Source organism: Malania oleifera, chromosome 12 (genome assembly GCF_029873635.1).
Source record: "Malania oleifera isolate guangnan ecotype guangnan chromosome 12, ASM2987363v1, whole genome shotgun sequence".
In the NCBI taxonomy this organism is placed as follows: domain Eukaryota; kingdom Viridiplantae; phylum Streptophyta; class Magnoliopsida; order Santalales; family Ximeniaceae; genus Malania; species Malania oleifera.
The window spans coordinates 65119655-65133145 of record NC_080428.1 but is presented as its reverse complement, the minus strand read 5'-3'; the positions used below and the strand labels follow the sequence as shown (position 1 = coordinate 65133145).

Below are 13491 nucleotides of genomic sequence, written 5' to 3'. Positions count from 1 at the left end.
CCAAGGGAAGTGTTGTAAAACGTGTATATTATACATGTGGATGACTATTAATGGTTCATTATGGAATTGACTTTTGAGATGTCAATATAATCTTTACCTCTATAAGGACATGTTTTACAATCAAAATGGATATAAAAAAAAATAATTAGCAACATCTAGTTCTTGAAAAACTAAACTGTTAAATTTCTATAACTCCAAATTTTTTTACTTTAATTTTTCTATAATTTTCACTTTATTTCATTTACAATATTTTCAAGATTTTTAAATTTTTGCCTACCCTTCTTCCACCATTTTCCTTGATAGAAAGAGACTTGTGGTTGATTAATAAAAAAAATATGAAAATTTTAACGATTTTTTTGAATTTCTAAGCTTGGTAGTTTATTAATAAAAAAGTATGTTTAAGAGTCAAACGTTGTGGTGCATTTAATTTTTAAAACCACAGCGTCTTTTTTCAGCCAACAGTGTCTTATGCCCAAATAAAAAACAGAGCGCTTCCCCTTCTTCTTCCTCAGTTCTCGAATCTCTCAGCGGAGCAGGATACAGAAATCAAACCATAGAGGAAGCAGAACAGGGTGCCATGGAGGAGCTGAATCAAACACAGCATCAACTCACCCCCGCGAGCCGCCTTGCCCTGACGAAACCCATCCGCTGCATCGTAAAGCTGGGTCTGTTCTGTAATCTCAGCCTTATCTCTCTGCTTCCTTTCTCTCTACTCCTCACCTGTCAATCCCTAACTTTCTCGAACAATGTTCAATAAACTGTTTGATTAAGTGGCTTAAACTGCTTTTGTTGCTTTCAATCGCATGGCTTCTGGGTCTTGGCAGCTACTCAAAAAAAAAAAAAAAAGGGGAAAAATGCTAAGTAAAACAGTAGCTGTAGATGTGCATGGATTTCTGATATACACGGTTTCTAATGAGTTTAGGAGGTGCGGCAGTTACTTGCAAAAACGAGATAGAGAAGATAAATGAAGAAAATCTTGGTATAGTTTCGTTGCAGCTGAGGCAAGCGATGATTCCTGAGTCTTGCTCCGGAAAGGTTCTTGGGATGGACTGGAGCAGGCGACCTGGAGTGTCAGAAATTTCCTCAAATGCGGATGATTTCAGAGTCCAATCATCGTTGGACTCTAGCAGTTTTATTGTCGTTCATGGCGCGGGTTAGTTATATAGCTTGATATACGAATTTTCTTGCTACTTTTGCAGCATTTCTTGATATGTTAGGAACGTAGGGTTAGGGACATTGAAAATGAACTGGGTTAGTGAGTTAATGATGGTTTTCTTTATATGTATTTGATTGTATGTATGATGAAGAATGATGGTTTTAGGATGAACAGTACAAGTGTATAACCTATTGGCTTTTATTTTTTAGACTCATTGTACAATAAAGGGTAAGCTTATTAAGGTGATTTTGCCAGTTCTAACTTCTAATTTTCTAAAGCTGTGTGAGGGTTGAGTTCACAATGTTCAGTGCTGGATCCAGGTTCTTTTGGGCACTTTCAAGCTAGCAGATCCGGTGTTCATAAGGGAGGATTGAATCAACCTCTTGTCAAGGCTGGTTTTGTTGCAACACGCATTTCTGTAAGATTTATACCGCTTTGATTTCTGTTAATTGCTGATATTCACTTGTTCAGCAACTATTCTAAGCTGCCTTATTCTTGCAGTGGCTAGAAGGTTTCATGCATGTTTAAGTGTTTGTAAGACACTAATTCTCTAGTTAATAACCTGCCTTGGCTTTTAACATGCTCTCTGCAGGTACAGTTCCTGTGTCCAAAAAAATTATAGGGGCTAGAATGTGTTCAAACTTCAAATATTAATAGTAGCACACCTCAAGCTTTTGATGTGATTTGATGTCCATGGTATTGAATAATGGCCGTTATGCTACGTAATGGCCGTCATGTAATGGAAAAATAGGTGGCCGATACCGTTACAAGCTGCATTAGCGGTGAGTAGAAAATTCACGTGGGTAATGGCTGTTACAGCACATAACGTCCGTTACGCACGTTACGACCGACAGCCCCTTATAGTGTACCTTATCTCCTCGAGCTCCATTTTGTGCGTCTTTCCTCCGTCTGATCTCGTCATTTGAAGCCTCCGAAGAACTGAAAAGCAGCTTCGAGCCTTCGAACCCAGATCTGTCGTGCTCCGCAAGCTGAGTTCCTTCTTCACTCGAATCACTCTTCGAGTCTTCGTCTCCTTCATACAGTTTTGATCTATTGATCTGAAGCTACGAAATCCCTAAAATCCCCAAAATCAGCTTTGTCTCCCTCAGTCCTTCGTCATTCGTCTCCTTCGTCTAGCGTAAGAACCCAAAAATCAGCTTCGAATCCTCCAAAATTTGGAGGCCTACAGGTTGCAGCTGCAGCAGCTCTCTCGCAGGCTCGCAGCTTCCGTGGGAGTCGGGTGTGGGTAAGTGGTAACTGGGTAGTGGCCAATGGGTATGTTGCTTCTTCACTTAATAATTTAGTTTGTTTCATAATTTCAATTTATACTTTATATAAATTGTAAATTTCATTTTGTTTTAAATTTTAATTTATTTAATTAGTATATAAATTGTAAATTTCAGTTTTAAATTTAGTTTGTTTTATAATTTCAATTTATACTTTATGTAAATTGTAAATTTCAGTTTATTTAATTAGTATATAAATTGTAAATTTCAGTTTGTTTTAAAATTTCAGTTTATAAATATAATTAGTATATAAATTTAGTTTATTTATTATTTAATTAGAATATAAATTAACAATTGTAAATTAGTAACGATTGTATAAGTAGAATTTATTAATTAAAATAAAAAATTAGTATAAAATTTTTAAAATATAAAATTTATAGAGTTACTTGACTCTTAGAGAGTTAAAACCTAGAACTTAGAACTTAGAAACTTACAAATTTAGTAAAAAATTATTAGCTAATATTCTACATATTTATTTATTTTAATACCTTGACAATTAATAATTTAATAGAAGATCTACAATTTATAATAAATTCTAATTTGTACACAATTAGTCAAGTCTCAACTCTTAAGTGACTCAAGTTCAAGTATATTACCATTTAAATAATTAAATTGTAAGATTTACAATTCCATATTTATTTGGTTAAGATTTACAATTCCATATTAGTTACATTTCTACATTTTTTACTCATTAAAGTAATGTAAATAATAAAAAAAATTATGTTTTTTTTTTTAAACAGTGCACTAAAATTAATATAAAAATCATAATGTCTATTAAAAAACATTTGTAGGTTGAATGAAGGCCTTTAAAATTCATTAAAAATCATGTATTAGTGGATTTCATGCTTATTTTTCGATTTTGGCATGGTTGTGCATGCGTGAACCATGTTCATGTCCTAAGGGCCAACCCCCAGGGTGACTCACTTGATGATTTCCTTCCTTCTTTGGGGTTTTTACTCCCCTTATGAACTGAGTGAAGAAACTAGTATCATGGTTATACAAAGGAAATTGGATAAACCAGGTATAATGCTAGGATGTGAGGCCAATTCAGACTGCCAGCTATTTTTATATGAAATTCAATATGTTATTAATATCTCATCTTTTAACAAAATAATTTTCTTGAAACTGTTCCAAGTTGGGGCTTCTAAGCGTTTGGGGCCTCTAAGCTTCTCAGTTTTGTTTGCAGCACACTTTTGAATTTGTAGCATGTAAAGACTTGCTTTTTAAGCTATCATGATCATGGTTTAGTATTTATTCTCTTGTATGCATAGCACCCACACTGCAGACTTGAGCTCTATTCTTTAGGGTTGAAGTACATGCCTTTTAAAAAATTGACACATGCGCATGCATGCACACAAGAACTTTAAAAAAAGAACTCTAAGGCTCCATTTGGATCAAAGATTTTGTTTGACAAAAGGAGAGAAAAGAAATAAGAAAAGAAAATTAATTTTTCATTTTATTTTAGAATGAAAATTTATTTAATTGCAATTAAAGATTGAGAAAAACTATAGTTTAAAGACTTGTAAAATCAAATTTTAGTTAATTGATTATTGTATATTTTATTTTCCTTCTTACTTGATAACTATACATGTGGATTGTTCAGACTTTTCTTCCTTTTCCATAATATTTGCGAAGTTCCAAATAGGGCCTAAATGCATTCTTGCCTACGGTAGTCTACATGTTGTAGAGATGCATAACAATGGCCTTTTCTACATAGTTTAATTTAAATGAATTGTTTTTTCTCCTCGCCCCCCCCCCCCCCTTCTATGGATTTGAAATATATCGGAAACAATATTTTTTATTTTTTTTTGTGATTGTGGGGGGTTTTGCCATGCTGTTCACCAACCACTGACCCACCTGCCTCATCCCTGTCCAGCATTGGAAGGGAAATAAAAAAGGTGAAATTATATGCTGCGAGAATGCAGGTACACTATGATGCCCAGAGTAATATTACCACTGTTCTGCTTATTGTAATGCTTGCAAAAATAATCTGCTACTACAATGTACATCCAAGCTAGTATGCTTGCTACTTGTTATAGTCTACTATAGATCTGCATTATATAATAATAATTTTATTATTCTTTCTATTATAGGCATATGTTTCCCATGCAACGGTCAACACCATTGTGATAAGTTGGATAACCATTTTGCTATGTTAAAATTTATGCCAACCTATTGTTTGATTTACTATTGAAGGCATGCTTTGACCTAATGATAAGGCTATTATTCCCATGGTCTTAAATTTCCACGAAATTGTTGAAATTTCCATCGAAATTTGCGGTTTCTGTCACCCTCGAAATCGAAATGGTAGTTGATTTCTATCTTACATAATTTCTCAGAATCTCAACGAATCATCTAAAATTTATCGAAATCTCAAAACTTCAGCGAAACTTGTCGAATTTTAACTATAGAATGAAATTTCCTCATATTTCAAATGAGACATTTAGGAGTGAAGTGAAATTTCTCTCTTAATTTATTTTGTTTTTTTTTTTGTTGAACAAAAGATTATTGTGAGTACTTTTGAAATTATATGAAAAAATATACTTATAGCAACATTTTATTTAACCATGCATATCTAAATTATCATTAAATTCATATAAATTTACTACAACATTTTATTTAACCATTCATGTCTAAATTATCATTATTTGTATATGAAATTCTTATCATTATTTGTATATGAAATTCATTTGTATTAATTGAATAGTTTAACACACACTATCTTACAAATATGTTTGATACACATTATATTACAACTTTTTCACCCCATACACAACATAGATGTATTAACTTGTAATATATTAGCCCTAAAACTTACATTAATATATCTATTAACTATTTTTAAGGTTTCATAAAAGAATTCCATGTTTTACTACTAATTTTTGTTATTTTTTCAAATCAAAATCGAAATTGATATCGAAATAGAAATTTTTGTTGAAATTTCCATATTTTTGGAGCTTCGAAATTTGAGTCGAAATTGAAATTTAAGACCTTGGTTATTCCCAAACTTGGAGGTCACAAGTCCGAGTCACAAAAATAGCCTCTCCAAATGTGGAGGTAAGGCTGTCTATGTTATGCCATTCCCAGACCCTGATATGCACGGCCACTTTGTGCATTGGGTTTTGCATACATTATTATGTGATGTACTATAGCAACTGTCGCTCCAAACGCTTTAGAGAGCAACACACTTCTTGGTTACCTTTACATCCCTTACATGCCTGCAATGTACATCATATCACCTTGTTCTGCAACGTGTTGAATGTATTCAACACTTGATGCTTCACTTTAATGTTGCATTTTAAAGAACTTAAATGTTAGTAAACTAATATGGAAACAAGGCTCACGACTTCAGTATTTTTTCTTTAATGTGCGCAAGTTGTTATGTGTAATAAAGGTGGAGTAAAAATCTTCTCCCAGTGTCCCTGTGTTGTTTCTGAAAACCATGCAAGATTTTATCACATTTTTATCTGTCCTTTTGTTATGGGAGTAATTTCCATGGATTTATGTGGGGCCATTGCATAGATTTGAGAAGGCATTGTCTTAGATAAATAAATCACCTCACTTGTTGATCTATGTTAGATAATTCCTGGTCCATTATTGCTTTCATAATCTCCGGTGCAACCAGATTTCTTCTTCATTTTTTTAAAAAATAAATAAATAAAAACCAGCTTTTTTCCTTAACCTGTAAGAATCAAAATCTTCCATGTATTCTTTAATTTTTTCACCCTCATATATTGTTTCGTTTGTTCTAAAGCTAACGTACTCTCTCTCTTATAAATTTTTGTTGGAACAAGGATCTTCTTGTGGTCCCATATTAATCTTTTCTGATTGTTTCCATAATTGCAGGTTACATCACTGAATCTTGAAATAGTTAGGGCACTAGCTAGAGGTATTGTTCTTGTTTACTAATCACTCTTTTTGTTTGGTCAACTCTTTCTTGAGAAACTGAACTCATCTGGAGCAAAGTATGGACTGTCTTCCAGTAAGGTGCAGGAAGCTAAATGTCTGGCGCTGAGTCAGCTTTCACCAATTTGGTTGGCAAATAGTTCAATATTGTTTGTTTCAAACTGTCTTAGGTTTCCACTTCATTATTCTCATCTCCATTTCTTTCAGGTTTCATGTAAAGCACAGTGCTGTTTAATTTCATGGATAAGAAATAATGCTTTGAGGAATCATTGCATTGCCCTCTTGTCTTTCTCTTTTTGTACTGCTCTCACGGCTTCTCAGCCAAGAGCTTATTTGGGCCAGAATCACATGTACAATCAACTTCTTTATGTGGCATTTGAAGTTGCATAAAGTTGGTCATGCACCTCTATGTAATTCAGATTAGCCATAATTATTAGATGTTAATTAATCTTTTTATTCAATGCTTTATATTTTATGCTTAATTAGTACCTCACTTCTGTGCATGGCATTTGAATTTGCATGAAGTTGCTTATTCACCTTTTCAAAATCCCAATTACATGTGACCTTAGGCAGTTGATCTTCTGATCTAATGGTTGCTGCATATCCTTATGCAGCTCTATTCTTCATTAGCTATATTACTTTTGGAACTAGAGTGCATTACATCTAATCAAGTATTGCATTTCTCTTGCAGAGGGTATTCCTTCCGTTGGACTGCCTCCATTTTCATGTGGATGGTCAACCTGTCAAAGAAATGTTAGAACTTCCCAGAAATATTATTTATATGTTATATGCATCAATTATTAAGATCTCTCCCTTCTGTGCATATGTGCTTGTGTGTGTTGTCTTTTGTGTTTTCTGTGTGTATGCATGTGCACTTGATGTGCTTTTATCTTTTATCCTCTCTTTTTTTTCCTTTTATTTTACTTATAACTGAACCCCTGAAACTTGAAATCTGGGCTCTGATATTTTTCGCAGATAGCCTCTGCTGATGTCTCTGTGGTAGCTAAGGCTATTACTGCTGGTTTTGTGCCCGTAAGTTAGTATTCCTCTACTTAAAATGAGTTCTTTAGAGCTTAAAATAAATTATAACTGTTATATTATTTGTATGAGTGTTCAGAAAGCCCCTATTTGTGATGCAGAATTAGGAGCTAAAATGTAAATTCTGATGGTATTTGATCATTGAAGCTTTCAAAATGATATGAAATTGAATGAAATCTTCTCTATATTTGTCCTCCCTTGCTTTTCTTTTTCACCCATTTGCTTGTTAAGTGAAAAGGCCTCGAGGATGTCAGCAGTACTCAATAAGCAGGGAATCACAAACATGCTTGAAAAGTGTGTCAAGAATATAACTATAATAATGAGAAACTAGTATGTATTAATTTTGCATCATATTCTAGTTTGATGTGCCTCATGATATACTAAAGGACTCCTTAGCTTGCTTAGTCCTACCCTCGTCTCGGTTTGACGAATGCAAAGCTTGTCATTTTAGTTATCCATTTACTGCACCTTACCACATTTTTTTAAGTTATTCATCCAATTCATTATCACTCTTATTCTATGCAGTGGTGGTACTGGTAGCATTAATTGGTTTAGATTACTATTTCACCATATTTTATTCTAACAGAAAATATTTTTATTTAGTTATTTTCAAGGATGTACAAAATTGGTGTTACCCAGAAAAGGCAGATTGATTTGCTTTTTTTAATAGCAGAGAGTAAGGGAATGACTGATCTTTGAGTTGAGAGAGGAAAAGAGAAAAAAAATTTCTTTATATACGAGCTTAAAACTTCAGAGATTGCCAAATGTCATGTTGTATTAGGATCAAAGTAAAACTGGATCAAAACTTCTGTTGGCAGCATGTTGATTTCTGATGACCTTGACCTTGGTTACATTCTTGCCAGTTGTAAAAAAGAGGAATTGCCAACTTTGACTAATTGGACATACTGAGGGAGGGGCTTGAGGAACGGGTAACCTTCAATGAAATTTGAATTTGCAGAAATGGATTAATTGCAATTTCATATCAACTGACAACAATGTTTTGAAAGGCTTAATCAAGGCTCACCGTGAGACAAGGCATGCCTAAAATGCCTTGAGGCTCAATCTAAAATACCAAATTCCAAAAAGGCTGATGCATTACATGCAAAGGCTTATGCATTTGTACAAAATACACGCCTTTTGCGCCTTTTTGGTTGAGGCTTGCGCATTTTGGGTTGTGAGACTCAAGTTAGATTTGCATAGAAAATTTTAACTACATTTTTATATAAATGAATGTCATAATATAAGTTGATTTCTAAATCTCTTGAACCCAAACCTTTCCAAAAACTAAGTTGTAACTTAGATCGTGAAAATAATTTGAACTTTGTAATAGTATAGCTATCTTTTTTCATGATTTATGTCATGAATTCATGTTAGTTAATTTTGAGTGGCCAACAAGTAGTTTGCAAAGTATGTTTAATTTTCTTTACAATATATTTGTGTTTTTTTTAATTTTTAAAATATATGTTATCTATTTACATATTTTGTGTTTTTCTTAATTTTTTTCTTAATTTTTAAATTATGTATTATCTATTTACGTATTTTTTTTAATCTAAAAATTAAATCCTCAAAAGGATTATGCCCCAATGCCTTAAGGCTTACGCCTTGCCTCTTAAGGGTTAAAACGACTTGCCTTATGCCTTCACCTTTTAAAACATTGACTGACAATAAATAAAGATAAATTATTACTTTTTGGAAAGGTAAATTTTGCTGCTAGATATGCATGGCATATATGTCAAGAATTGTCGAAAATTCACTTGTGAGTTTGTCCTACATTGAAAAATAGACTGAAGTATGGTGTTTATGTATATGGTTGGGCGTAAGACACAATAGGCTTAGGATTTTGGGTCAAGATTGTATATAAAGTGCCCATAAGGACTCACCTAGTGCTAGCAAGTGGTATTAGAGTCAATGATTTTTAACTCTAGGCGAGCAACATCATAAAGTTGAGGTGTGGAACTAATTCTTCATATGTGTTAACATTTGGAGGACTAAGCATGTGACCAAGAGCAACAAGGATCATCTACACCTAGTAGGTGGATCTAAATAGGATCTGGAGATGGAAGGATTTTATTGGAGAATTGGGCTTCTCCACGATGACCAGTTTTCACTCAAGGAGGAGAGTTCGAATTTGGGCTTGAGTGTTAATGCATTTGTTCCTGTGGGTGCAGAAATGTGGAAGAGGAGTGGTGATGTGTGGACTCCCATGGTTTCATGCCTTTCCCATGGTTTGAGTAATGACCTCCTAATTGGTTGCATGACAAGCAATGACTTTCATTTAAGGAGAAGTAGTTGGAACTTACAAGCGAAGGGGAGATTGTTGAGAATCTCATTTATGAGTTTGTCTCACATTAGAAAAATAGAGTGGAGGATGAGTGATTATATACATGGTTGGAGCTAAGACTCAATGGGCTCAAGTTTTTGGGTCAAGTTGGTGTCTACTCATGTTTATGAAGTACCCATAAGGACTCCCTATGTGCAGGTGCTGTTGATATAGGCCTTAAAGTCCTTTAAATGGATGGTTCATGTATCAATCCCAATCAGAGAAATGAAATATTGGACTCTTATAACATATGTTCTTCACCTCTAATAACCATAAAAGATTGATCCTTGACAGGATGACTAAATCATTAAATAAATATTTATTTTTGGTGAACTTATTGTATTATTTTGCTGGTTCTGTGCATCTGTTGAGTTCGGAAGAGTCAATTGTTGGAGCATGAATATACACCATTAATTAGCATGAGCTCCTTACTAGGTATATTCCTTTTATGGAGCACTGGATATTAGATTTGAACATGTTTAGAACGCATCATCATTACAACTGGTGAAGTGAATTCTAAGGCATTCTATACATATAAAATTAACAAAATAAAAGCAGCATAAGTTTGTTACAACTGTATGTCTCAAGCTGTACTGTTATATCAACACATTCACATGTTACATTGGTTTTTATTTTCCTTATTGCATTTTCTTGTCTAGGTTCTACATGGAGATGCTGTACTTGATGATTCACAGGTTTGGTGTCTCTGAGTAAAGTTGATCAGCTTTTGCTCATTTTGTTAATTGAAAATTGATATGTACTTATCATTTTATTTGATCAGGGCTGCACAATATTGAGCGGGGATGTAATTATAAGTCATCTTGCAGAGCAATTAAAGCCTGAATACGTTGTTTTTCTTGTATCCAGTCCATGGAATAGATCATTTTCAAACTTCTGTATCTTGGATACAGACGTGAATTGGAGCCAGAGAGCAGTGAAGCTAATATATATATATATATATATATATATATATATATAATATATATATTGTAAAAAAAAGGGAAAAGATTTCTTTATGGAGAAAAAGAAATACAAGGAGCTTAAGAAAACCTCCCTAGGAGTACAAGATCAAAAACTGAATTTCCTTGTGCTGCATCACACCAAATGCAGAAATGCATTGTGCTCTCACATCTGGCTCCAGATTCATTTAGTCTACACTTTTACATTTCGATGCATGCTAAGAATGATACCTTAATTTTGAACTGCTTGTCACATCTGACACGTGAAGACAGATGTTTTGGGTGTGTATGATCGTCCACCAACCCAGCCAGATGCAGTTCTACTGAGGGAGATTGGTGAGCAAGTACTTTTTGGCCCTAGATTTTGTACATGGATGACTCTAGCACTTGGGTTTATCCATCAGCTGTGACCAGTATGACTGATTTTTCAAGTATAACAGCCGTGGATGAAGATGGAAACTGGTCTATTGCGAAACCCAAACTACAAAACATGAATGAGCAAGGTTAGTGACTGACTGTTTCAGTTCTTACACTACAATTGTACAATGTAGTTGTGAGGCATGTGTGTGAGCCCAACATCATACCAGCTATTGGAGCTAGTTCATTAGCATGGGCTGCATTTGAGTGAGTATATTTGTTATCTAGTTTTTAAAATATTCACATGAGAGCTTAACTGTTGCTGTTTTAGTTCATGCACCACCTCAATTCAATGTTTCAAACAACAAAGACTTTTGCTAAGCTTCAGTATACTGTGGTGAACAGTTGAGATCACTGTAGCAGGCCACGATACTACTGGGGGGATGATGACTAAGATATCAGAAGCTGCAGTGATTGCAAAACTTGGAATTGATGTCTACATTGTGAAGGTAATGAGTTTCTAAGACATATTCTGCTCTAACTTTATATAGTTAGGATGTGTTGTACCGACTTCTTTTTATGGAAGCAGGCAGCCACAAGCCACTCTCAAAGGGCGCTAAATGGGGAATTGAAAGACAACATTCCCGATGACTGGCTTGGCACAGTCATCAAGTTTTCCGGCCAAAGAGCTGACTACCAGAAACTCTAGCACATGTGGGGAAAGTAGGGATCCCAGCTGCTATTGTCCTTGAATCATGAAGACAAGCATTGAATGCAAGCAGGATGATCATTGGACAAGTTGGACCAGGCAAGAGTATTTTTGTCTTAGCATGTTGTGTCAATGGGAAAGTTATTGGGCACCGGAATTGCTGTAGTTAAGTGATTAAATTGTCAAGATTGGGATTTGTTCACTATTGAAGATTGAATATATATTTTTGTCAGGTTCATTTTTAATTTTTCTTGAGCTAAAAATAGTTTCCAAATCAAGGGGGAATGACTAGTCATTTGCAAGTGAAGTACATGATATGGCAGTTCGAATGGGAGTTATTCTCAGAAAACATGCCGATTAAATGCCTTCAGTAACATTTGATTTTAAGAGAACTATAATGCATGTTATGTCCATCAAACTAGGGATGAACATAATTTGGTTTTAACCAAATTAATTGACCTAGTTCAGTCGGTTTGGTTCGATTTTGGAATGGGATTACTTTGGGTATTCTGTTTTTATGGGAAAAATGTAATTCGATTTTTAATAATTAATAATTAAATATAAATTATTAAATTATATGATTTACGATTTCAATTTCAGGCCTGATTAGGTGCCATTCCAATTCGGCCATTCCTAATTTTCCATTTCCCTCTTCCCTTCCTAAGTTTGCAATAAGGCACTTCAGTGAGTTCGCATCGCAACTTTGCATGCAGCGCACACCAGCAGACGGTGACGGTGAGTTCACACTTCCAGGGTTCCAGTCCCAGATCCAGTCATGGAGCTTAATGCCATGAGAGCTGAGATTCTCAAATACAAGTACAGGAAGCTGCTGCTAATAATAATAATCTCAATAATACTTCACCTTCTTGCTCTCATCATCTTCCTCACATTGCTTTGCTCTTTTCTGGGAAGTTTCATAATTATTTTTAATTTTATTCAAATAAATTCAATTAATCAAATTATTCAAAAATTTGATTCGATGGGATACAATTCAGTCTATTCAGTTAATCAAAAAAAGATTAATTAATTTAATTAAATAACCAAATTGGCCCGACCAATTACACACCCCTATATCAGAGTAATCATTTTTATTCTTCAGTTCTCTCAGAGACGAAACTCATATTTAGAAACATGTATCAAGAATTTTTGATCTGGTAAAACTAGAAAATATATATATATATATATATATATACATATATATTAAACAGAATAAAAATCAATATATTAACAAATGTTGCGCCAACCTATGAAGTTACAGCTTTCCCAAAAATTGAAACGAAGGCAATAATGCAGACGCAGCTGCCGATCAAGATTGCTTTTTAATGTAGATTAAGGCATAGTCTGAGAATTAAAAATATAAGGAGAGAGAACATATGAAAAATTCATATTTCCTTTATCGATTATGAAAAAAAATAACAAAATATAATAAATCAAGACAGAATTTCAACTTTTCACCGTGGATCTTCAACTCTAATCAATTTTCAATTCATTTTGAACAAAAGGTTGCATTCTCTAAAATATACGACACAAACATTTTTTTTTTAAAACAAGAAAAAAAAAAATGATTTTCAAATTCTCCTTCCTTAAAAACAAGATCCACTAATAAAATTCCGGCCTTGCCTTAAAATATTTAGGAACAAACTGACATAGATTACAAAGCAAAGTCCTTAACCCCAACCTGAATTTCCTAAGCTGCATTCACATCAAGTTTAAACATTTTTCAAGCACCCAACAGTGTGACATCCATTTATCAAATCAAT

At 33.9% G+C, this 13491-nt stretch overlaps 1 protein-coding gene across 1 annotated transcript; it reads left to right on the top strand.

The window, feature by feature from the left end:
- The first annotated feature begins 433 nt into the window (after nucleotides 1-433).
- Nucleotides 434-11976, top strand: LOC131143734 (isopentenyl phosphate kinase). Its single transcript, XM_058092014.1, has 12 exons — nucleotides 434-665; nucleotides 923-1153; nucleotides 1477-1574; nucleotides 6289-6331; nucleotides 7040-7101; nucleotides 7324-7380; nucleotides 10366-10401; nucleotides 10488-10565; nucleotides 10935-11001; nucleotides 11106-11168; nucleotides 11428-11531; nucleotides 11612-11976. The coding sequence occupies exons 1-12, from the start codon at nucleotides 578-580 to the stop codon at nucleotides 11729-11731; spliced, it is 1047 nt and encodes a 348-aa protein (XP_057947997.1). The 5' UTR covers nucleotides 434-577; the 3' UTR covers nucleotides 11732-11976.
- The last annotated feature ends 1515 nt before the right edge of the window (nucleotides 11977-13491 follow it).

Bases quoted from the DNA above. Each gene is read 5' to 3' on its own strand.
- LOC131143734 (XM_058092014.1), top strand. From the start codon at position 578: ATGGAGGAGCTGAATCAAACACAGCATCAACTCACCCCCGCGAGCCGC. The intron at 666-922 runs GTCTGTTCTGTA...TAATGAGTTTAG, and splicing joins CCGCTGCATCGTAAAGCTGG to GAGGTGCGGCAGTTACTTGC. The intron at 1,154-1,476 runs GTTAGTTATATA...TGCTGGATCCAG, and splicing joins TATTGTCGTTCATGGCGCGG to GTTCTTTTGGGCACTTTCAA.